General features: G+C 40.8%; 2 protein-coding genes across 7 annotated transcripts in view; both read left to right on the forward strand.

The window, feature by feature from the left end:
• Window positions 1-11,427, forward strand: part of abcb7 (ATP-binding cassette, sub-family B (MDR/TAP), member 7) — a 23,741-nt gene extending 12,314 nt beyond the window's left edge. The window contains exons 9-17 of one of the 3 annotated variants that reach the window (XR_013284843.1): window positions 1,318-1,492; window positions 1,962-2,119; window positions 4,394-4,557; window positions 4,650-4,779; window positions 5,507-5,678; window positions 6,430-6,533; window positions 7,035-7,142; window positions 9,198-10,121; window positions 10,740-11,427. Coding sequence is in view for 1 of the 3 variants with exons in the window: in XM_077531234.1 (XP_077387360.1) it covers window positions 1,318-1,492; window positions 1,962-2,119; window positions 4,394-4,557; window positions 4,650-4,779; window positions 5,507-5,678; window positions 6,430-6,533; window positions 7,035-7,142; window positions 9,198-9,416 (1,230 nt within the window). In the remaining 2 variants the exon portion in view is untranslated. Of the gene's footprint in view, window positions 1-1,317; window positions 1,493-1,961; window positions 2,120-4,393; window positions 4,558-4,649; window positions 4,780-5,506; window positions 5,679-6,429; window positions 6,534-7,034; window positions 7,143-9,197 lie in introns of all 3 variants that reach the window. The other 2 variants (XR_013284844.1, XM_077531234.1) reach the window with 2 other exon arrangements.
• Window positions 11,428-23,542: 12,115 nt separating this feature from the next.
• nexmifb (neurite extension and migration factor b) overlaps window positions 23,543-26,148 on the forward strand; it is an 82,801-nt gene continuing 80,195 nt past the window's right edge. Inside the window, exon 1 of one of the 4 annotated variants that reach the window (XM_077532457.1) lies at window positions 23,543-24,266. The gene's annotated coding sequence lies outside the window, so the exon portion shown is untranslated. The remainder of the gene's footprint in view (window positions 24,267-26,148) is intronic. The other 3 variants (XM_077532456.1, XM_077532459.1, XM_077532458.1) reach the window with 3 other exon arrangements.

The following is a 26,148-nucleotide window of genomic DNA, read 5'->3' on the forward strand; positions in this document are numbered from 1 at the left end:
AGTGAATCAAGGGTCCATTTATGGAGGTCAGTCAGGCTACATGCGATGATACTGTAATATTTAAAACAAAATGTCTCATTTAAAGTGGCACTACAATTTTCATTTTTAAATAAATTACATTAAATCAATTAAATAATATTACAATTAAATTACCCTGTAGAAAATATTAATAAATAAAATAGACAATATAATTAATTATTGACTTTTTATGCAATGAATATTTATTTTGATAAAAAATGTCACAATTTATTTAGACTTGAACTTCTGAGGATATTATTCACCTTGCTCCATGCTAAGCCACATTCTCTGCATCTTTCTTGTATTTGTATATTTGCACACACACAAACAAATCACCTCTCAAGCTGGTTCCGAAGGATTTTTGTTCATTGCTCCTGATATATTTTGGCACCTATGTTATTTCCTCTGCTGTTATTTTGCATTCTGTTTTCCTTTTTACATTTTGTTCTGTTATTTTGTATCATCTGTGTCAACGTGGCCGAATTTAGCATCACTCTGAGCTGTGAGTGCATATGTAATTAGATCTCCGCCCACTCAGAAATCCGTTCCACTTCCACAAAGGGCTCCATGAGAAACCTGAACATGGTGGCTTCCTTGCGCTTGCAACTGTTTGTTCTTCATGTGCTACATTTTCCTCTCTCTCGCTAAAATCCCCCCGCCCCACCCTGCCTTTGCCTGTACTCCAATCTATGGCATGTCCGTAGCCACACAGTCGGTAGGTAAAAAAGCAAATCGCCCACTTTGCCTGAGCAGTAAAACAATAGTGCAACTGAACAAATGCAATGTTTGTCAGTTAGTGGGTAATTGGCGGTGGAGTGGAGGAGGCAGCTTGTTATGGTTTGAGTTTTATTTTCTGCGTTTAAGCAATGTGCTTGCAGCATATTCATAAGGCTTCCCCCTGAAGTGATCGCTGTATGTCTTAATCAAAATTAGTGCTGCTTATGTGACTCAGCACTTAAGAGGTTCTCTATTGGGAGGCGTCCGTAGCTGTCTATGAATTTTGGTCTGTTACCGTACTGATTTTCATTTATAATATGAAGATACAGATGTCAGGCCGACTGAAACCAGCCTCCATTCACAGCGGTCACTGAGAACAAATCCACCCTTGATGTTGGCTGTGTTAAAGTGCCTGTCTGTCTCCCTGTCTGACACGGCACTCTATGGTTCCTTAACCTCCAACCCCAACCACATTTTGCATTTCTCTCATTGTCCCTCAACGTACACATCGTTTTCATCATAAAGCCCTGGGCTGTCTCCGAGTCATTCTTACCTCCATCTCTTTTGTGTTTCTCACGCCAGTACTTCAACAACGAGAACTATGAAGCCCAAAAGTACGACGGCTTCTTGAAAAGCTACGAGTCATCCTCATTAAAAACCACGTCCACGCTCGCAATGCTCAACTTTGGCCAGAGCGCCATCTTCAGTGTGGGCCTCACCGGCATCATGTTGCTGGCAAGCAAGGGCATTGCAGCAGGTGGGTAAGGCCACAGTGTATGTCACCATATTTACCATATGATATTGATACTCTCACTATCCTATGTCCATGTCCAGTTTTCCCATGAAGACAGTTAACCACTCACACTCAAACTCAACCCTAGTGTTCCATTAAGATAACTTGCTTCTATAATGCGGGCAAAATCCAGAATATCGGGCGAAAACATACGCAAGTGCAAAGTGTAATTGCATATCCACTATCGCAGGTGGCAGTGGGGAGTGCACAAGGAGGATTAGCTCCTCTGTTGAGGTATACGTACAACAATTTTTATAGACAAATGACTATTTATAGTCGCAGTAGGGAGTTGAGAAGGGACGCAAAATATTTTCTTCTTCCTGGGGTGGGCGTAGCAAAAAACGAATTAAAACACAGGTTTATGATATTCAGTATAAGAAGAAGATTATACTGTATGTATCCATGATATTGTTGCTGTGCTACTGACATGTAGGTACGATGACTGTGGGCGACCTGGTGATGGTGAACGGCCTGCTCTTCCAGCTGTCCCTCCCTCTAAACTTCCTGGGCACGGTGTACAGAGAAACGCGGCAGGCTCTTATCGACATGAACACGCTTTTCACACTGCTCAGTATTGACACCAAGATCAAGGTAAACTTCAATGGCAGCTTGACATTAATTTCTTCACATTGCCGAGCTCATTCACAGAGCGCGCAATCCCTTTTGTTATTCTGGCAAGGTCTCACCTCGTATGCAGTTAAACTAAATACTGTACAGTATAGAAAGCACTGATGGAAAAAGAGAAAACTTTCAAAATTATTCATTTTTCTGTAGTCACAGTGTCACTTCCATCATTCAAAATTATTCATTTTTCTGTAGTCACAGTGTCACTTCCATCATTTTTTTTTGTTATCCATTCATTCATTTTCTATACTGCTTATTATCCTGTACGAGGCAAGGGCTCATACAGACCAACATTCACATCTCTTTAGTAAACTTAACATGCACATTTTTGTAATGTGGGAGGAAGGCGTACCGGTAACAAACCCACGCAAGCACAATGAGAACATGCGAACTCCACACAGAAAGGCCGCAGACGGAATTTGAACTCTCAACCCCAGAAATGTGACACAAATTGGTTAACCACTTAGCCACAGTGCCACCTCTTTAATAATAATGTGTTTTAACCTCTGAGTACTGGACATGATTGTGCGTGTGTCATTTTTTAATGTTGCCACTTTTAGCAGTTACCTACTGTAGTGACACCTCATTATAATATTTAATAAATTGTTACACTCTATCTTAATAATTTCTCCTGACAATTGTGAAATGGGAGCATTTTAAAGTGGAAGTCAACCGGGACATTTACAATTACAGTATTCATCGTATATGCACCCACTAGTCTTAACACGCTATTGTCATTATTAATATTGCATTATGGAATATGAATTAAGCAGTAATATCCAACTGTTTTTTTATCCATCTTAGAGGGCGGCCATTTTGCAACTCACTGTTGACTGAAAATGGCATCAGTTGCTCAGGTAATGACCAATCACATCTCAGCTTGCAAATGTCTCATGACCAAACCCAGAAAACAGGTGAGATGTGATTGGTTGCCAGCAGTTTTGAGTCTTAATATGTATTCCACAAATACAATGATGCTGTATGTGAATGAATGCCGTGTTGAGACGAGTGGAGCCGTATATTGTTTTGTGTCGACTTCCCCTTTAATGTGATAAATACAATGATAATTTTGCCTGACGAACAATTTGTGCAATACGCAAGTAAACACAGCTGAAAGGTGCTGGATAAAGTTGGGTAATGGTGTTGAAGGTTCTTCAGAAGAACTCAAATTTAATCTCAGAAAAGCTGTAAAGAGCCTGCAGATGCTTTTCCCTGCTCGCCTTTCAGCAACCCTGGCACGTTGCGAGTGCACTTAAAATACATATTCAGATGTTTACTGTTTAAACATTGTCAATGCAGATTTGATTTGAACGGGCACGCCCTTTTGTTTCTGCCGTGGAAGTGGCTGTCAGTTATTTTTATGAAACGTCCTGACAGCCCATCTCGCGCTAGAAGGGTCCACTTAAGTGCAAATGTGTGCCTGCCGCCTGGCACTCTGAGCACTATTGAGGTGTCCGGCCTGTAATTGCAGCAGTAATAATGATTCTTATTTTTTCCACTCATCAGTACTGCTCTCATCTGTGATTTCCCAGAGAATGGCGCAGCCCAGCAGGCCATTATTGACTGAGCACATTATGCATTCTTTTCAACATTTGCATTATGTACTTAAAATATTCCACGCCACCCCTTTAACTACTCCACCAAATAAATTATTTTGCCTTTTCTGCATGTGGGAGGGGTGAAGTTGTAATCTGTTTGTTCTAATGCACTGAGTTGTTTGTATTAATTGGCAGAGCGGGATTGCGCTGTCATTCATGTTGTTTTCAATATCTAGCGACCAACTGGCCGGACTTTTTGGAAGGTTTGTTTTTTTTTCAACTTAAAAGAATCCATGATGAGAGTTCCACTCTCTGCCTTAGCTACAGGCTTGTGGGTGATTATGTTGCTATTAGTTTGTGCAGAACAGGCTTTCAGTCTCGGCGTAAGGACAGCATTTTATTGGCAACTGACCTTGGCTTTATCTCAGCGCGATGCTGAGAGCCGAGCCCATTGTGTACCTAAGGTTTTCATGTGTATTGATCAGTCAGTCATCACCAAGAGTGAAGAATCTGTCCTTTTTTTAAAAGTACCACTTAAATCCTCTTGATTTTCTTTCTTTTCCACTATTATCCATCTTTACAAAGTGTTGCGTCGGAGTCCTATTGCATAAAATATCTATGTATCATGCCTGGCCTTGTGTGCTAGATGGCTGTATTTTTATCTTCTTTTTCCCTCATCAGTCAACTTTGTGATTTGCTGCAGGAGAAGGATCTAGCCCCACCTTTAAGCATCACACCGCAAGAGTCCACCATTCGTTTTGAGGACGTTTATTTTGAATACCTGGAAGGCCAGAAAGTCCTGAATGGGGTGACCTTTGATGTACCTGCTGGGAAGAAGGTGGCCATAGTTGGTGGAAGCGGCTCCGGGTAAGTCGCCAGGAAAACAGACGGTCGCACAATCGTACATGTTGGAGTGTAAGAATACCGCTGATGATGATTGGTCTCATCTCTGCTTTCAGGAAGAGCACCGTCGTGCGGCTCTTGTTCCGCTTCTACGAGCCCCAGCGGGGGAACATCTACATCGGGGGGCAAAACATCCGAGACGTCAGCCTTGAGAGCTTGAGGAAGGCTTTAGGGGTCGTGCCGCAGGTCTGAGATGCAATACGATAAAGACAGTATGAGTTACTAAAATCCGCTATACTTGAGTTTATTTCTTTTCCGTGTGTTCATATTCAACTACAGCATGTTAAAGTGAAACATTTCTTGACAATAATATGTTACATGTGACAACACTAGTCAAAACATGACATTCTGATTAATAGTGCATTTTTGGAATAATAGTTATGAAGCAAAATCCAGCCATTTTTATCCATCCCAGGGGGCAGCCATTTTGCCACTTGCTGTCGACTGAAAATGACATCACAACTAGCTCAGGCAGCAACCAATCACAGCTCACCTGTTTTCTGAAGCAGAGCTGTGATTGGTTTTTACTTGAGACCTGAGCAAGTCATCTTCAGTCGACAGCAAGTGTCAAAATGGCCGCCTTGTGATATGGATAAAAACAGCTGGATTTTGCTGCTTAACTCGTATTCCACAAACAGAATACCACATTTAGTGGGGCTTCATAGAACATATTATTGCCAAACCAATTTTTTGGGTTGCCTTCCCCTTTAAATGAGTTAAATTCCATTTAGATTTTCCTGCAATGTGCTCACAAGATAATCTGAACAGATGGTACAATGTTTTTTCATTCACATACTACTCTTTCTCCCTCCTACCTTTGTCTTTGTATCTAAAGCACTCTGTTCCCGTCGCTGCAGCAATAACGATATTCTCTCTGAAGCTTTCTTTCTCCCCCACCTCTCTATGTTGTCAGGATGCTGTTCTGTTCCACAACACTATCTTCTACAACCTGCAGTATGGGAACATCAACGCCACAGCGGAGGATGTATACCAAGTAGCTCGTCTTGCAGGCATCCACGACGCCATCCTCAGGATGCCACATGGCTACGACACCCAAGTTGGGGAGAGAGGCCTGAAGTTGTCAGGTTCGCTACGATTTAATGGGCGATGTTTTAAAATATGGCCATCATAGGGGGGAAAAAATGAGCTAGGACTGGTATATAGCGTGTTTTTATTTTTTTTATTTTTTTTTATCTGTGGCTAAAACGGCGCCCAGTGAAGCACAGAGGGATGCCAGGCATGAATCACCCAGAGGCACAATTCTTCAAATAGTTAATCAGTCATGAGTTGTCGTAGATGTAATTGTTGCCTCTGAATATGAATACCAAGACGTTTTGTAAAGGATCGATTTATGGTTTTATGAATCAATATCTGGCTATGAAAAGGAATCAAACATTGCGATGAACGAAACTTCATGTTCCACATTTGATTTTTATTCCATTTTCACTTGTCAAGAATTGTAACATTAATATGAATTTGTCAAGTTATCATTAAGCTGATGGCAGTCTGGGTTTCAAACTTCCTTCCCTGACATTCCCCACTACTGGCGCCGTTTTATAATGTCTCTAAAAGCCGCTTGCATTCAAAAGGCCACACACAGCTTGTATGTAACAAAGGCTGAGTCAGACGCCGAGCCAAAGTCTCCTGCTGATTTTTCTTCACAATTAAATAAAAGTCCTCTTGTAGCCGTCATGCGGAATTGTTGCTGCGGTGCGTTTTCTCTCTGCCTGAGGTGATTATCCGATGAGGGCAGGGGGAGACCTTTCGCTCATAATTTCATACCTCCCCGCTGAGGTCTGTTTGCATTGTTTCATGACGTCCATTGTTTTATTTCAGGCGGGGAGAAGCAGCGTGTCGCCATCGCCCGTGCAATACTGAAGAATCCGCCCATCCTGCTGTATGACGAGGCCACATCATCTCTGGACTCCATCACAGAAGAGGTGCAGGCATGCATATTTAACAGAACAAACACCCACTCAGTCACCTGCCAAAGGTGCACATGATAATTCTGCATCACTGTGACATCCCCCCCATCTCCCCTCATTCACACACGGCTGCACATATTCCCCCTTGCCACCTGCCGCTGTTTCCTCCTCCTCCTTAAGCTCCAGCTCAGCTTAAACCCCCTCAGTCTTTGTAAATGTTATATTTAATGAGAAAGTTCAGCACGCCATTTCTGCTTTTGGGAGGAAAGAGCGGCATGCTAGACTGTGTTAATTACAATTTCTTGTTGGTGTGAGTGCGTTTATGAATTAACATATGTAAACATTGCAGTGAGAAGAGCTGATTTTGAGTTGTATTTGTGTGAGTGAATTGAATTTGTGTCTCATCAGTCATGTTGAAGGTTGTTTTTTCATGCAAGGCCTCCATTATTGCAACATTGCGTGTTAGAAGAACGCTTGAAAGAATAAAAAAAATAATAATTCTTGCTCTTTTTTCAGAACATCCTGAGTGCAATGAAGGAGATGGTGAAAGACAGGACCTCGGTGTTCATCGCTCACAGGCTTTCCACCGTTGTAGACGCCGATGAGATCATTGTGCTTAGTGAGGTACGTAGTCTTCATGTTTGTCTTTTGTCAATTCCGCTGAATGAAAAGCATAAAAGTAAATTCACGGGGCCTCTACTATGAAAATCCGTGAGTCATTTATGCCTTCCCCCAAAAGGTATTTTTAATTGCCTTTAGATATCACAAACGGCTATGGCCAACTAAATGAAGCTCCTCTCGTCACGTCAATATAGTTCGTTGGCACCAAGATACGACAAGATAGCGGCAAAGAAACGTGACCTTTTCGATAGGTTCCCTAAAAAATTAATAATAATAATAATAATAATAATAATAATAATAATAATAATAATAATAATAAGTGAATTGCAAAAATGCCAGGGAACATTGTAATTGCTCATTATGAATGGCCAGTCCAATTAGCACATTTTGCATGAAGGTCTGCACTCAAATGACCTTCTGTTTATTATCACTGCCACTACTGAGAATTTATGGACACTTATTATTGTATTCCACTGGGAGATTGTTAAATTTATATATGCGTGTCAACATTTTCTTGGCTTGGAGTTTGCTACGTTAAGTAAACATGTTTATGACAAGGCTTACTCCACAAATCACAGATGATTTTTCTCTCTGTGTTTATGAACCGATTTTTCTGCAAAAACTCGACTTCAATTGTTCTGTCATCAACTTGCACTAGCAGGAAGACATGATGACAGTCCTAAAGATGTCTGCTACTACATTGTAGTTGTTAATTACTATTTTTTTCCCGGTGCATTTCATTGAGCGTCAATTACATGCAAATTTAGGCTATTCTTGGGCTGGGCCAGTCACAATATCCCGTGAATAGTTGGGTCAACTCGACATAAAATAGAAAGTTATTTATATTGATTGGTCCAACTTCTGGTTACTGATTGGTTATCACTTTTTTTTTTTTAAACTTGCTGATCGGTGATAAGCCTACTGGTAGTTTAAATATAAAATGTCTAGTTAATTCTCTTTTATATTACTTTTATGGGTAAACCTGAAGTTGTAAATGTAGTTTGAATTTGAAACGAGCAAGCTTAGCCTCTCATTTGGACAACTGTGCTTGTGAAAGTTTCTCTTTTTTTTTTTTTTTTTTTTTTTTTCTCTTTTCCAAAAGTGATGTAATGCATCACCCATTTCTTTTACAGCGATAGTGTGAACAGGTGCTAAGGAATGCTTTATAAGTGTCTTTTATTAAGTTAACATGTGCTTATAGCATGTGGGTGGCATAAAACTGTTTTAAATAATATATATATATATTTTTTTAACTCATTCACTGCCACTGATGGCTATAGACGTCACTGGGCTGGCCGTTTCACGGCATAGTTATGGAACGTATCCCCTCAAATAAATGGGGGTTCACTGGAAACACAAGCACAAACAAGGAGTGTTCCTGACGCGGTCAATTTCGTGTTCCCGAAATAGCCAGGTGAGAAGAGGAACTGCCATATGTAAAGGCCGTCCTTGGAATCACTCGCGGCCTTAAAAAGAGCATCAATGCGAAACGTATCAACAGTCAAGTGACATTTTCCATCAGCGCTCCCTTTTGCTGATGAAACGAGGCTCTTTTTGAACATTTCCCAGCGAGCGTGTGCGCTTCGGTTTTTTCCAGAGTCAGATGGCGGGGATCAGAGGGGTCGTGGCGAGGAGGCATGTTTTGCGTGTGATGTCGCCGCGGAGTTTGCAGGTGTCGCCGGCAGAGGACCCCCCGGGGCTGCTCATTAAAAAAAAAAAAAGCACGCTCGTCTCGGACTCGCTAAAGATAATACCGACACCTCTGCATGCTCATGGGAGCTGGGTGGGGGGGGTACCTTCATTTGTATTGGACTGCGTGGGAGGCGTACGTGCGTGCGTGCCCGTGTGTGTGTTTGTGAGTCAGTGTTTTTGTGCGAGAAATGCAACAGTTGTTCAGGGGGCGTGAGGGATCCTACAAGGGGGGGCTGGCTCACTCATATGTGTGGTCAGTGTTGGTGGTCATGAAGAGATTATTATTAAAACTCCACTCATTGCAGCCATTTTGATTTGGGCGAACTTGGGTTTCTTTTTTTGTTGTTGTGGTGGTTGGTGGGACAGGGTAAAGTGAAAGAGCGCGGCAACCACGAAACGCTCCTCGGCACGGCGGGCAGCTTGTACGCCGAGCTGTGGAACACCCAGAACAGCAGAATCCTCGAAGGCCACAAGAGCCCCAGCCGGCCGGCGCCCGAGCGCCTCTCCCAGAAGGAGGAGGAGAGGAAGAAACTGCAGGAGGAGATCCTCAACAGTGTGAAGGGCTGCGGGAACTGCTCCTGCTGAGAGAAGCTGCCACCCTCCCAAGTCTCATCACCGTCCCCACACAGATGGCCCCAAGCTGGAGTCCCCCAATCTGTGTGCTATTTGAGGAGGGGGGCGATTGGGGGAGGGGGCCCCCGTTACGCATCCCCAGCCAAGCGTCATGGTGCGGCCATGCTTCCTTTTTCCTCCCGTTTCTCCTTCTCATGTGAATAAAGGCTCTCGCCGGCCAAGTTGAGGAGGAGCTGAACAGACACTGGATGGCGTCCAGAGCGTCTATATGTCAGTTTCCTCAGCTGAAGCCAAGAGTGGGAGACCTTGTATATCACATACGTGCACACGAGACATCTGCTAGACAACATGGTCGCATCCACTTCCATGTTTATTGCTTTGCATCCATTGAGCTTTATTGACATCTTCCTTCACACTGGAAACAGATGAGATTACGCATCATGGTGTACATATGCCTTCATAGGACACACTTTATACGGCTTGAACTGAGAGATTTTTTCTTCTCTTTTTTTTTTTTTTTTTTAAGATTAATTGAACCTGATTGTTTTTTTACGGAAGAGGATTAGGGCCAGTCAAGTGGGAAAAAGAAGTTGGCAGGATTCTCAGAATTTGTGACGTAGCGCTATGAATTGTGGGGTGAAGTCAGAAAGTCAGAATTCTGAGACTAGTCAGGATTCTCACCTGTGATTAAAGTCAGAATTCTGAGATTAAAGTAAAGTTAGAATTCTGACTTTAATCTCAGAATCTGACTTTAAAGTGACAATTCTCATATTAAAAACTCATTCACTGCCTTTGACAAGTATACTTGTCAATTGTATTTTTTAGAGCGGTGCTAAATGGGGGCGAATCTGAGCATGCTCCACTGTGAATATCAAACTTGGAAACAACTTTACTGATGCCCAACCACCGGTAGATGACATCATTGCCCCATTTTATAGGAAATAAACACAGTTTCAGAGTCCATGGGAGAAATGGCTGTATTTTGGCAAACCTACATTTTTCTGCTGTCAATTATAAAAGAACGGGATGGGACAAAAAGTAGGGAGTCTATTCTGTTATTTGGTAGATTCAGTTTATATATAATTATTGAATGGAATATCACGTGAGTATTGGAAATGTAAAAAATTTCTATAATAACTGGCAGTGAATGAGTTAAAGTCAGAATTCTCACTTTAAAGTCATCTCACTTTAAAGTGAGAATTCTGAGATTAAAAGTCATAATTCTGAGATTAGTCAGAATTCTCGCTTTAAAGAGAATTCTGAGATTGAAGTCATAATTCTCACTTTGAAGTCAGAATTCTCACTTTAAAGTCAGAATTCTGAGATTAAAGTCAGAATTTTTACCTGTGATTAAAGTCAGAATTCTGAGATTAAAGTAGGAATTCTCACTTTAAAGTCAGATTTCTGGGATTAAAGTCAGAATGCTGCTAACCTTAATTCACTGGCCCTAAACCTCTTCCGTCGTTTTTAATATAAGCGTGTTTGTATTTCTGTGTCGCCATTTCAGACTTTCTCCATGGTTCATTCTTTATGCACATTTCACACTTGAAATGTCACAGACTTGAGTGAAATGTTAAATTGTTCGCATCGTCCCCATTAATGCATCAACTGTAGGTGAATGTTTGGAGTCACGCGCACACAAAACTCTCTCCCGAGTGAATTAGCAGAATGTCACAGATGTATCGATGTAAAAATAACACCGCAGGAATGGCGAGAAGCGTCTAATAAATGATGAATGGTTTTCACCACACTGTGAGCCACGTCGCCAGGGCTCCTCTGGGAACATTTTGCAGTCGTATCGTCGAAGCCTCTACGCAGCCATCAGTCGTCTTTGTCATTTTAACTGCAGCTAATTGGACGTATTGATCAGAAAGCATTGAAGGTTTTGCGTCAATATGAATATTTAAAAACTGACATGTATGCCCTCGTTTTCAGAGGGCTGTTTGTTTGTGATATGCACACTTTGTTTGAATCCCTGCTGGTATTGTTTCTATTAATAAAATGAAATGATTGTCTTCTATAACCAATGTTGTGTCTGATTTCTTGCGCAGTGTGATGACAATACTGATGAGTAAATACTGACTGGTAGGTTTTCAGGAAATGAGGATTTTTGTTGTGAATTTTGTTATTGATGCTTTTCATGGTAAAAATAGGAAATAATTTAAAGGGGCACTGAACCACAAATTTACTTTATAATATGTTATATGCGGCCTCATTAGTCTTAATACGGCGTTCGGATTAATATTGTCTTTATGGAATACGAGTTGAGCGGCAAAATACACCTCAGGGAGCGGCCATTTTGCCGCTTTGTGTCGACTGAAAATGACATCACAGCCAATCATGGATCAGCTTCAGAAAACAGGTGAGCCGTGATTGGCCCGTTACCTGAGCCCAGAGCATCTGTGATGCGATTTTCAGTTGAGAACAAGTAACAAAATGGCCGCCACAAATGCAATATTAATCAGAATGCCGTGTTAAGACGAGTGGCGGCACATACATAACATATTGTCAAGAATATTGAAATTGTGCAAAGACTAAAATAAAATCTCAATTTTGGAGAAATAGCGTGTAAGTGTTTTTCACCTTTACAGCTGTTTGTGACATGCAGTTAGCTAACTATGCTTACACCCGGAATATACAAATTCAATTTGGATAGTGTGCTACTGTGGCCACATTAGAGGGCCACATTGTGCGGAAAAGCAACTTAAAAACTTTCTTAAAGTGGAAGTCAACTTTAAACATTTTATGATAATAAAATGTTACATAACATTCGGATTAGTATTACATTTTTGGAATATGAGTTATGACGCAAAATCCAGCCTTTTTAATCCATTTCAGGGCGGCCATTTTGCCACTTGTTGTCAACTGAAGATGATGTCAGTGTTGCTCAGGCAGTGTCCAATCACAGCTCACCGATTTTCTGAAGCTGTGCTGTGATTGGTTGTTACCTGAGCAGTGAGCAACATTGACGCCATCTTCAGTCGACAGCAAGTGGCAAAATGGCCGCCCCCTGAAATGGATAAAAACGGCTGGATTTTGCTGCTTAACTCGTATTCCACTGGTGCAATATTAACCAGAAAACTATTTAGACTAGTGGGGCTGCATACTTTACTTATTTAGCCATTTTTGGCAGTCAAACATTAATATTTTGCCTATAATAAATTTGATATTTTCATTATTTTTCATGTACAATTAGTACCTTTAAAAACACATTTTGCAACTTGCTGTCGACTGAAAATGACATCACAAGGGCTCAGGTAGCCAATCACAGCTCAGCTTGTGAATGTCACATGACCAAACCTAGATAACAGGTGAGCTGTGATTGGTTACCTGACCCCTTGTGATGTCATTTTCAGTCGACAGCAAGTTGCAAAATGTGTTTTTGAAGGTACTATTTGTACGTAAAAAATAATGAAAGTATCAAATTAATTAAAGACAAATTAGTAACTTTTTTTTTATTGCAATAATGGGCTAAATAAGTGAAGTAGCCCTTTAATATTATTGTCAAAAAAAAAACAACAAAAAAACGGCGGGGGGGTTGACTTCCTCATTAAAAGTCCGACATCTAGCATGTGGACAGCGGCTTCGATTCAACTTTTACACTATTTCTAACTAAACTGAGTGTTTCAAAGTTTTTGATTGATTGATCGATTGGATTTGAGACAAGGTGATGCTGCTGTAAACCTGGCGGACGCAGAGTGAGTGGATCTTTCTTTAATAATTGAAAGTAATAAAAAAGTAACATTCAAGTAAAATGTCAGCCCGAGCGTGACGAGCCCTCCGCCACCTCGTGACGGATGAAAGTCGACTTTGATAAAGTCTCTCTTAAAAGGAAATCAAGTGCATGATTACTGTCTGGATGGCTCTCCTTTCATGCGTTAGATGTCCAGGCGCATGAGTTGATGGTAATGGCGTCCTTCTAATGCAACGCAGGAAGAGATTATGAGACACTTCATTAGCGACTCCCAACAGCGGCTGCCCCTTAAAGGTGACTCGCTAATTATTCGGCGAGCATCATTCACTGTGATCTTGCTCAGGTTTGTGTTTGATTTGCTCAAGGACATAACGCGCTGAAGCGTTGACGTTTAGCGAGCGTGTCAGGGTGGGCGCTTGCATTGTATTTTTTTTTTCCTCCCGAAACGAGGTAGCAAAAACCTGTTGTTTGCTGGCCCTTATTTCTAAAGTGTGAGCTGTTTTGTCTCCATTTGGTCAGGCAGGGTAATGAGGGAGCCAGCTCTGTTTAGCATGCAGCGTTCGCCACACTAAGGCCGCTCATAACATCCGTAATGTGGACCACAGCAGGAGCGCCAGACCCTCATACACATCGTGCCTTTTAGACGAAGGAAAGATTTCTCAAATTGTGCTGTGCAGAAGTCCATCTTTCTGCTTACATTGCACTAATCTAGTAGTTGTGAAATTATTAGGATTATTTTTTTTTACACCAAGTACTACCAGGCTTCAGTCTTCTGTGGCCCTCCTGTTGTGTTTTTTTCTTAACGCAATACAATGTTTTTAATAAAAAAAAAAAAAAACATTGAAGGGGAAAAATAAAAGAAGGTCAGCAGACAAAGTTCAACCTAAGTTTATTAAAATGTATTTTTTCCCCTAGATCTTTCACCGGGTCAATTTGACCCGCAACATAACAGGAGGATTAAAAACTTTTTATTCCTAAAAAAATATGTTTATTATTATTGTAAGTAGGGATGTTCGATGCTGTTTTTTTTTCTTTTTTCAGACTGGTACCAGTACAAGTACTCAACTCTTGAGTAGTCACCAATACCAAGTACCAATACCACAAGCATTTTTGATATATGAACCAAAAAAAAAAAAACAATGACTGATAATTTTAAATAAAGGCCTATAATGGCATTTTTCAATTTCTAAATTCTAATTCCTCGTCGTGGGCGGCACGGTAGTCGAGTGGTTAGCACGTCCGCTTCCCAGTTCTGAGGTCTCCGGTTCGAGTCCAGGCTCGGACCTTCCTGGGTGGAGTTTGCATGTTCTCCCCGTGCCCGCGTGGGTCTTCTCCGGGTACTCCGGTCTCCTCCCACATTCCAAAGACATGCATGGCAGGTTAATTGGGCGCGCCAAATTGTCCCTAGGTGTGCTTGTGAGTGTGGATGGTTGTTTGTCTCTGTGTGCCCTGCGATTGGTTGGCAACCAGTCCAGGGTGTCCCCCGCCTACTGCCCAGAGCCAGCTGAGATAGGCGCCAGCAGCCCCCGCGACCCTTGTGAGGAATAAGCGGTCAAGAAAATGGATGGATGGATAATTCCTCGTCGTTAAATGACCACAAGAGAAGTACCGATATCCTGAGGCCCGATACCGATACCTGGAATCGGTACTCACACATACATACTTACCTAAAATAATCTTATTAAAATTAAACAGAATTTTTTGGTACTGGGATCAATTAAAATTCTTTTAAAACATTTATTGTTTTTTAATAATTAAAAAAAAAAAAAAAAAAAAAAAAAAACATCTGCTATATTTTTTTCCCCCGTAAATTTTCCACCAGGTCAATTTGACCTGCAACATAACAAGAGAGTTAAAAAAAAAAAAAAAAAAAACGTAAAAAAGATTTTATTCCTAAAAAATATTATTATTGTAAGTAGGGATGTTTGATCTTACTTACCAGTACAAGTACTCAACTCTTGAGTAGTCACTGATACCAAGTAGAGATACCACTAGCATTTTTGATGCATAAACAAACAAAAAAAACAACATAATTTTAAATAAAGGCCTATAATGACAATTTTGTATTAGTTCTATTTCTAAATTCTAATTCCTTGTTGTGAAATGGCCACAAGAGGGCGGCCATCACGAATACCGATATCTTGAAGCCCGATACCTGGAATCGCTACTCACCCATCTCTACCTAAAATAATTTTAAAACTGAAGTGAAGGTTTTGGTATTGGGCTCAATTAAAATTCTTTTAAAACATTTTTTTAAATAAATAAAAAAAAAAAAACATCTGCTAATTCTAATTGGACATACGCTGACTCTATAGTATTAGTGCCTCACCAGCCATGAACCGTGCTGCACCTAACTATTAAAAGTAAAATACAACTAAACCGTACTTTAGGCAGTGACTCTTTTCCATACCACTAGAGGGAGCCTTTTCACACTTTGAAAATCACTGTTGTGATCATTTGTGGATAATTTTGAAGTGTAAACATTCCCCAAAAAGCTGCACCCAGCAAAAGAAAAGAAAAAGAAACTGTCTGGAGATGCTAAACATTCCCAACCCTTTCCCACCGTCTGTTCCTGAAGTCCCCCGCGCTCTCGTCCGTCTGAAAGTGGGAGGCGATCCTGTGCACCAGACAGCCAGCCAGCTCACGCCCATCCATCCCTCCTCGGTGCAACTCGTAGGCCCGCGTGGCCAAAGGCGTCTCAGCTGTGATAAATATGCATCAGTGCCTCACAGAAGATGTAGTTATTTCCACCGCTTTGTGTGGGAGTGTAAATTTATGTGCGTAATCCTGGTGCATGATATCAAATGCTCCTGGTCAGAATGGGAATGAATATTCACGCGCCGATGCGCACGTGAGGATGATTTTCCTAAAGTCACTGATACACGCGGTGTTACAAATTATTATGTAAATATTGTTTATGTGTGTGTACACTACAAGTTTTAATCAAACTGTCTATGTACGGTTGTTTTATATAAAACCAATGATAATAGCAAAAGCTCCATGGATAGTTTGTGCTTTCATTATAGGATGTGCGAATTGTCGTCATGAGCTGCCATTTTGGAGGTAAAGTATCTTACAAAAGGTAGTATGACCTTCACATATGTTGCAAATATTTCAGTTTCCCTTTTGTTGTTGAACGACACTGAAGAAATTCCACTTTGCTCCAATGTAATGTATTTTACAGTTTGTATCACAGTGAACATTTAGCGGCTGCTCAAAATGCTGTAAGCTAACACACAGCTAATGTTGAAACTGCTAGCAACAAAAGCGAGCACACCCCTAAGTAAAAATGCCATAGCGGATAGGGTTGAGGTTAGGATGATGTTAGGTAGCCACACTGAATTTTTCCTCCCTTTATATCCAGAGCCAGATTCAGCGCTTTTTTTTTTTTTTTTTTTTTTTTTTTTTTTTTAATCTGCGTGGGATGGTGCGTTGTCTTGCATGACAATTATTCTACTGCGGCAGGCACAATTCTTTATATGCTGGGCAAGAGATGGCCGCTCAGAAAACCCCTAGATTTTGTAGAGGTCATTTTGACACCTTCGGGTTCCCTAATCTCTTGCCATTATTTCAGCTCAAAACATCATTACGCCAGCTCGTTGCAGTCTTGTTGGGGTTAACCGTTCAACTACATCCATCTGGACTAATCCAATAAGTAGTTTGTAAATTAGTCTTCATGTACAGTACAGGGAGTCCTCGAGTTACGTCGGATGTGGAAAAAAGAGGGCGAAAAACCAAAGATACTTCCACAAGTGCACAAGCGCTAGCACTAGCTAAGGGCTAAGTAGCGGACGAGGGGAAAACACTGCGGGTTACATGGCGGACGAGGAGCCAAAATGGCGGACGGGGCCAAAATGGAGGACCAGACGTAACCATTGTTGTCAAGTCAAGTGCGCCTTAATTCGAGGACTCCCTGTACTTGTGAGATACTGAACAATGTTCTTTGTTTATAGTGTTTGTAGTGTTAAAATTGCTAGCAAGATTTGAAGATTTTAATATTTTCACAAATCCCTTATCAAACATTCACAATGGCGTGATTATGAAAGTTTGTAGTTGTAATAAAATAGTCAAAATGAATTAATATCCAGCTCCAGGAAAGTAACAGAACAAACAGTAATGAGCTAGCATTAGCATTGTAACTAAGACGTTAGCCATGGGTGCTATGTCTATAGCGTGACTAATTTGTGATGAAGTCCTACAACACTGTCTTTTTAAGTGGACTTTTATTTATTTTTTGAATCCACGAGATGATGACCTTAACTGTCAAACAGAAATGTTAATGCTAATTTTTGTCACTTCTGAATCCTCTTCAGCTAGCATTAGCACTATAGCCAGTTTTTTTTCCCAATACGTCACTGCAAATTCATATTTTTTTCTTTTTAGTTAACCACAACAATTGTACAACACTTCAAGATTAAAACCCTCTTAATTGTCTTGTACATGAATACACACAATTTGGCCTCCACCTTGAACCAGTGAATGAGGGAGCATGGCAAGCGCACGCACATCCACACAGACAGGAAATCATTCTTTGAATCGGAATAAATGCCTCATTTAAAGTTGCTATGGTGATAGGAACCGGATACCGTTTTATAGAGCATATTTACATTTTTACATGTTTTATCTCACCAGTGGCCAACAGCGGGGAGCTGAAACAATTACACGGTAAGCAAAAAAAAAAAAAAAAGTCAATTTTCACAGTCAGGTTATGCTCCATTGTCTTTGGAGCAGAATCTCCAGCAGCCACGGGGGCAAGCAAACAAACGCGCTAAGGCAGAAATTGAGGTTGCGTGGACAACTGTCAGACAATCTTGACGATGAGTGAGTCATCAACAAAGTCTTAAATAGGACGAGTGTGGCTGACAAACTGTGAAATAGACAAACAATCATTCATACCAAACATGCATGTTAAGCTAATTGCTGTGAGTGTTTATGTTTCTAATTTGTTGATCTAAAATGTGACCGTGTAGTGTGGATTGCGTCAAAAAAAATTTTTAAAAAAAGGTGCTGAGGCTACACGAGAAGTGATGATTCACACGTTAAATACTCTTTTGACCCTTTTTCGTCTCGTGTAGCTCCGCTGGCTGTTGAGTCCCACGAAAATCGTCACATCACAAGTGGCTGGCTGGCTGCTGCGGTATTTCCCACGGGAGTTGCTCCATTATTCACCGTTGACAGAGCAGCTCCAGGGTTGATGCCTAGATGACATCATTACCATCACTACTGTGTGTCAAATTCAATTTAGGCCCAAGCGTGTTTTCATCGGAAATAACTTAGCAGTTAAGGCCAATTTTTACATAACTTACAAGACATTTCACACCAACTGTCAGACTTGGTGAGCATCAGCTGTATTTGTGTTTTATTTTGTTTTTTTTTCCAATTTGCATTTTATTCTTAATTTCTTGCTGCAAGAATTTAAGTTCTACTTCAGTGACCGCAGTAGGAATTACCGTAACATAAATGCATATTTCTACTCATTTCCCATCATATTAGCATTAAGCTAGTGGCTTTCATTAGAATAAATTATTAGGTCTGGGTATCAATTTCCTCAATTGATTCGATTTCGATTCACAAGAGTTCAGGTCGATTTGATCTCTATTTTATTTTTATTTTTTTTTAAATTGATTCGATTCACTTCCATTCAATCCGATATTAATTATGGAACATCAATTCTTAAATATCAAGGATCGATTAAATTTTGTAGAGGCAGTAACTGGTTAAATCCATCTGTCTATTTTCCAAACCGTTTATTCCCAATTTATTCATGAAAATAATGTACTATAATCACCACAAACATTGACATCAGCAAGGATGCGATGATTTTTTCCCCCTCAAGTCTAATTTAACAATTGTAAATATAAATTAAAAAGATTCTGAATTGTCTTAAAATGCATTGTCTGGTCTTTCATAAATGTAAGAAAATACTTTTAAATTCACGTAAACAATAAATTCCAAGAAAACAGTAAAATACAAAAAATGGCCTTTAGGATTTTACTTTCTTTAAAAAAACATATTTATTAAAATATGTTTTGTTTTAATATAATTATTAAAATAATTGATTCATGGTTTTATGAATCAATATAAGGCTCGAAAAGGAAAATCAATGATTCGATATTTTTAAACCCAGCCCTACAATTTATTTATTTTTTTTACACCGTTGTACAAATAGGAAAGTGAGCGCTAATACTTAAAAAAATAAAATAAAATGAAAAATGGCAACCAGTCCAGGGTTGTACCCTGCCTACTGCCCAAAGCCAGCTGCGATAGGCTCCAGCACCCCCTGCGACCCTTGTGAGGAATAAGCGGTCAAGAAAATGGATGGATATATGTTTGAGCGTGTGTGAAAAGGTAGGTGCGACAATGGCGCAGAGACGGCAACAAAATGACTCCAATTAATTTCCTTGCTCACGTCAAGGATACGTATAACCAATTGTTGCCAGGCAGAGTTCATAACAGCACATCGGCCAATGAAAAAAAAAAAAAAAAAAAGACCATATGGCAGCCAGCCCATCTCATCTGTTGAATGACAAACTAGGGGGCACTGGAGGACACGTACACCAAAACAAGTTACTTCAAAACCACACTGGAAGTATTATGAGATCTTTGTTTATACCCAATCATTTTGAATCACTGCTCTGTATTATATTATATAATTGAAAAAGAAAAAGGGCACACTCCCGCTGACCCTCATACAAAGTCGCCTCTACATAAAACGAAGCACGTGACATCGACTGAATTTGGGCCAAACACTGTACAATGGTGGCATTAAGGTTCTCTTTGGATCATTTCTGGATGAGAACCCAAAAAGTGATATCAGTTTCACTCTTTGCAATCTTATATTTATGTCATAAGGAACAATTAAGGAGGAAACAATGTGTGAAACCTGGCACTGGTGTAAAAAAGAATTTTGGGCCTGTCGGGTGACGTTGCGAGACAGCTGTGTGGGCGTTGCATTAGGACAGCTTGTTAGTGATGTTGTTGCTCAGAAATACAGACAATGTGTCATTATTTCCACTCCAGGAATCTGTATTTTGGTCCAACTGATGCGGGGCACATTTGAAATAGTTGATAAACGGATGCCAATGCCAGGTTTGCATTGACTCTCAAACGGGGCTTTATATTTTCTGGAAGATACACATTGTGGGGAGAACATTTGTATGTTTTTATATAATCTGGCTAGGACTATTTATGCATTTCTTATTATTATTATGAAAGCATATGCCTGCTTTGCAAAGAATAGAATAAACTTTCGTTCTCTTGCTTGTTTAAATCTTAAATCAGTGACACAACACTGAAAGTCAATATCACTTAAATTTCAGTTAAAAGATATTTACAGCTTCCTCCATCACATTACTCACAAATTAGCTTGTCAACCTTTAAATTAATCTCCAATCTTTTCTTATACTTCTATGAGAATGACTGCAACAAATGATATTTTTGGATTGTGGTTACTATGGAATTACTGTCGCAATTTTGTTCTTGTTTTTTGTTTTTGTTTCTTGCAGTTAAAAATTGTGAAGCAAGCAAAGGTTCCACATCTATTTCTCAAGTAATTTGAAAGGCGTGTTTGTGTCAGAGAGGAAAATAAATTGTATTTGCCAGCGTGCATGCACCGAGAGAAGACGAGTTCAATTAAGAGGTGCACCATTGTGCGCGCTTGTATTTGATTTAATGTTTGTCAAAGAGCTGAAAATATCCAAGTGTATCATTGGAGGCCATTACCGCTTCGCGTCTGTACAGGTATGAAATCTCGTTATTAGTTGCAATAAATTTCTATCTATCTATCTATCTATCTATCTATCTATCCATCTATGTATCTATATATCTATCCATCTATCATAGCTAGCTATCTTGCTGTATATCTATCACATTAAGGTAGCTATCTTGCTAGCTATCGTATCTAGATAGCTATCTTGCTGTATAACTATCACATTAAGGTAGCTATCGTATCTAGCTAGCTATCTTGCTGTATAACTATCACATTAAGGTAGCTATCTTGCTTGCTATTGTATCTAGTTAGCTATCTTGCTGTATATCTATCACATTAAGCTAGTTGTCTTGCTAGCTATCGTATCTAGATAGCTATCTTGCTGTATATCATATTAAGCTAGCTATCTTGCTAGCTATCGTATCTTGCTATCTACAATTACAATCTACAATCTGTCTCTGTTTGTCTATATCTGTCTGTCCGTATGTCTGTCTATATCTATCTGTCTATCTAGATATAGAGCTACGTAGCTAGCTGCATACTGGCTGTGTCCGAATGTGTACCACACTTCACGCCATTTTGTAGTGGTGTCCGAATGTCCAGGGAACGAAATTGTACGGCACTCAAAATTACCCACAATGCTCTCTGAAAAGTAGTGAACATCGATGCGCACTCAACCAGGTTGATGTAGACCACAATGTATTGTGAGTATGAAAAAAAGCAGCGCAAGACTCAAAGTGATACACTAATACTATGGAAATAATTTGTTTTAGTTGAAAATATGGGCAACAAAGTTACTAAAGTACAGTTTTAAAACATTTTCATTCACAATAAATAGTCGGGGATTTATGCGCTGGTGCGTCCTAACAGTTACGGTGGTCATGTGATATGCGACGAGGATAAAGTAGGGAGTCGGCTGTCCGAATCTCCAAACAGAATGAGGGCACTATATAGTGTGGCGCTATGAAGTGAACGAGGGGTTGGACATTCGAACACAACCCCAGTATCTTGCTCGCTATGTAGCCATACCTAATTTGCTAGGCTGCTAGCTTGCTAGGTAGCTTGCTACCTATGTACCTAGGATCCATCCATCCATGTCTACTGTATTTATAACCAAATATAAAGAGCCCTTTTAATACATGCCCAAGTAGGCAAAGTGACAAGCTAATTTGTGATGCATCCCCAGTACAGTATTTTTGAGGTTTAAAAATAGACGTAGCACACATTTACCACATTAGATAACTAAAAGGTGAATGAAAAATTCTGGCTGATGCCATATGTTGAATATCGTGGTTGCAGTGGTAAAGAACTGCATTGCATCATACTCAGTGAGGTCTCTGCCTTTCCTTAAAAAAAAAGAAAAAAAGAAAGAAAAGGTCATTACAATATGAGAAACGGCGCTCAGTATGATGCATTTCAGCTCTGTAAACATCTCTCTTGCATCAGTACTGCGTATTATGCATGATCATTTATGAGAGAGAAGGAGAGGGAGAGAGATTTGTCGGCTGTCGATTTCCTTGATCGATGATCGGCCGATGCTTTAAAAATATACTGATCTTTTCCACCGAGGCTTTTTATTTTTATTTGAGAGAACTACTTCATGTGCAATTAAAACAACGCGTTTGTGCAATTTCACAGATATTGTTCAGTGTTTTCCAATAAAACAAGATTGGAACACTGAAGATGCTGCTTGTTATGAAAGAATCGGGATCGGCAGGTCAGACTCTTTAAAAGATTGGGCATCAGCCAGAAAATTGTGATCGGAGCACCCGCATGTGAATCTCTATTAGGGAGTGACCGATGATCGGTGCATATATTCAGCATTTTGATGAATATCGGCATCGGCCATTTTGAAGAATCATACGGCTGATAATAGATCCATTTGAAAAAGTGTTAACTTTAGGGAACTAATTATTTACATTTTTTAGAGATGCTGCTGAGCCTAGGAACTCTTTGCACCTTCTGTTTTTGTTTGAAATTAAAATAAAATTGGAATATTTAAGATATTTTGACATTTTTGGAAATGTATTTACTGTAAAAAAAAAGAAAAGAAAAAAAAAGTAACTATTTAAGTTAACTTTTGAAGACGTGTCTACCCATGGGAGATCCCTGAAGTTTTTGTTAGATTTTTAAAACAAAGATGTCTATTGACTAAGATTTTTTTTAACTACAATATTTTACAAACCATAAAAGTTGTTCAAAACACATATGCTTAAAAAAAAATCAAACAAGCTGTAGTTTGTATTTTTTTTTCAAATTTTGATGCTAATATTTCCCCTTTTAGTGAAAATTAATATCGGCTCCAAATATCGGTTATCGGTGTCCTTGACTACTAATAATCAGTGTTGGTCTATTTCTTTAAAATGTATATACATATTTTTCCGCCTGAAAGTCAAGTATTTTTTTCTTTCCTGGGACTATAGGGGGGCTTGAAAATAATTTCTAAATGTATTTTTTGCAGGAAAGATTTTGAGGGGGGCTTTTACCACTACCCCCCACCCCAAACCCAACCAGCCCCCAGCCCTCCCAGTGTAGAGCCGCCCCTGCTGACGATGTCAATCAGTCAATACAGCTCTCGTTTCGGATCTCATTTGATTGGACGGTCTATTTTGCTTGCAATAAAGTAACATCTTTTCCCCCGGAGAGCTCCAGCGAGTCTCACAAGTGACACGAGTGCTGGCCCATCACGACGCGCAGCCGTGGCAGCGCACACTAGCAGCCTATTTCATTATTCATGACTATTCATGTGCTTTGCAGTCGCCCTGTTATGATACAGTCCTATCCGGAGTGGCCTCCACCTGATTTGCTCCGCGCCTCCGTGCGGGCGGTGCGTGGCCCTGCGTCGGCCGCCTGCGCGCGCTCATAGGTCGGCTCCAGAAGGCTCGGAGAGGAAGAGGAGGGGTGAGCAGACTGCAAGGAGGGGGAGAGGTCCAGCTGCAAAAAAAATAAAAAAAATAAATAAGAAGAGGGGAGAGGGTGAGAAAAAAAAAAGAAGAAAAAAAGAAAAGAACCGTGACAATGGCAACATCAAGCATCTCCTAAACGGTCGGCGTAAAGGAGGCGGGCGGGTAGCTGGGACGCGCCGGGCCGCCTTGCGAGCGCCTCTTCCTGGAATACGAATCGCGGCGTAACATGGAGCAGCGCGGCGGAGGAGAGTCGCCGTGTCTCCATCACTGAGAGGCGCGTCCACCTGCTAAAGCGGAGGCCCGGACTGCTGCTGCTGCTGCTGCTGCTGCTGCTGCTGCTGCTGGTTCTGGTTCTGGTTCTGGTGCTGCTGGTGGAGCAAGCGAAGCAGGCTGGCTGGCCGGGGCTGGTGGGTGGGGGACATGCAGGGGGGACGTGTTTGCATTTGGGAGGAAAGAAGACGCACCTTCTCACATTCCGCCCCGAGCTCTTGCGGAGGATCCGATTGCGACGCGCGGGGGAAGACGCAGTTTTTGGGGGCGCAGACGCTCCGGAGGTAGGCAGCGAAACGTTCTTTTATCAATATCGTCGCTATGAACGTGGGCGTGATGTGTTTTTGAATTGGGGTGCTTGATTTAGACATCGATTGAAAGGCCATCCATGCTTGCTTGCTCTCCCTACCACCCCCCCACACCCCATCAGACATTTTATTTTATTCCAAGGGAGCATGCGGTGTAGTAGCAGCCTCCTTGGGACAGCTGTCGTATATCTATCCGTTACCATTTCCTGAAAAAAAAAAAAGGGGGAAAATACCCACTCACGTTGAATACAGGTGCAATTATGTTATGGGAAAAATGTACCTCTTTTGGAATCATGGTGTTGTGTTTTTAGGGTGAGCCGTCATATTTAAATATGCACCCCCACGCCCCCGTCACTATATACTCCCTAAACGAACAAGACACAAATAGTCCCCAGTAATGAATGATTCATGAATGAGATATTGAACCCCCAATGTGGGTTAACACACCTTCCCTAGGAGAGCCCCTCCCTCTCTCCAAAGGATTCCAAACATAAATCCTCATTGTAATTATTCTTCTTTTCAGTAACCCCCCCCCCCCCCCCACAGGTGCACCATTTGTGAATGCCTCCACTGTCGCCCCAGTGGATCGCTACTGTCGCTTCAATCTTTACTGGGCGTCCCGTGCACGGTCGGCCATGCTGCAAAAAAAAAAAAAAAAAGCAATGTGGACAATGTGGCGTTGCTTTCCAAGGCGCTTTGGTTTTTAAAGAGACAGATAAGTGTTGTGGTTGTAAATGCACCGCATTCTGGACAGGTACTGGGAACACCTTCCTGCTTGGAGTTTTACAGCTAGTTGAATCCTTTTTGGAGTGCAGGTGATGCTAGTGAAATGTTGATCGGGGCCCTTTGCGGGTCCTCCTCCCCGAACGTGAAGACAGCAGTGAAAACCAGATGGAAGGCCATGCATTGATTGAGTCAAAGAGAGCCTATAAGAGGGGTAAATTGAGTTGACACATTGATGTGGGTGTCATTATCATGTGTGACGGCACCGTGTGCGCCATTGGGCCCCGGGCTATGTGACGTGTGCTAGTGGGGGGGTGGGGATTGTTCCGGGTGGGGGTCTGTGTCTGACGATCCGGGATGTGGAAACGAGCTGAACCGAAATGCGTCACGACAATCCACGTGTTCTTTCTTCTTGGTCACACGGATGTAAACAGGAAGAAGATTTGGTGCAGGAGTAAGCGAAACAGTGGTAGTAAATGCATACTTTAAAACTACGGTTTACAGAACTATTGCCATTTTTTTTTTAACCCCAACTTAAAGATTTAAGTGAAAACAACTTGCTTTGTGCTAAAATGAGAGTGGTTTATATTTGTAAGTTTTTCCAATTTAAATGACTGTTTTAGGTTTTAGCCCCCCCCCCCCCCCCCCCCCCAAAAAAAAAAAAAAAATACTAGTTGAGCTTTTTACATCGGAAACATAAAAATAAACCGTACTAAGCTGCCAAGAATGGAAATGACAACCAGCTCATCTCTTCAGCCTGCTTAATGTGGGTTAGGAAAACAACCCAGCATTTTTCGTGAATAATTGGCCTTTGCTGATTATAAACAGCCAATTGGGGGATGTGATGATGTAACCCAAATTTAAATGTAAATGAGAACATGACGTAGTGGTGTGACATATTTGTGATAACTAACCAACGTTAAGGTACTCGTCGAGTAACACTAAGGCTCGTGAGTCTCATACTTGAGTTCACCTTGGACAGAATCTCAGGGCACACATAGACAAATAATAATTCACATTCACACCTATGGAGAGTTTTGAGTCTTCAATTACAGTTGATTTTAAAAGTCTACACACCCCTGTTTAAGTGCCAGGTTTCTGTTAATGAGACCAATATACAGTAAATAATGCCCAA

This window comes from Festucalex cinctus, chromosome 9 (genome assembly GCF_051991245.1).
Source record: "Festucalex cinctus isolate MCC-2025b chromosome 9, RoL_Fcin_1.0, whole genome shotgun sequence".
Lineage (NCBI taxonomy): Eukaryota > Metazoa > Chordata > Actinopteri > Syngnathiformes > Syngnathidae > Festucalex > Festucalex cinctus.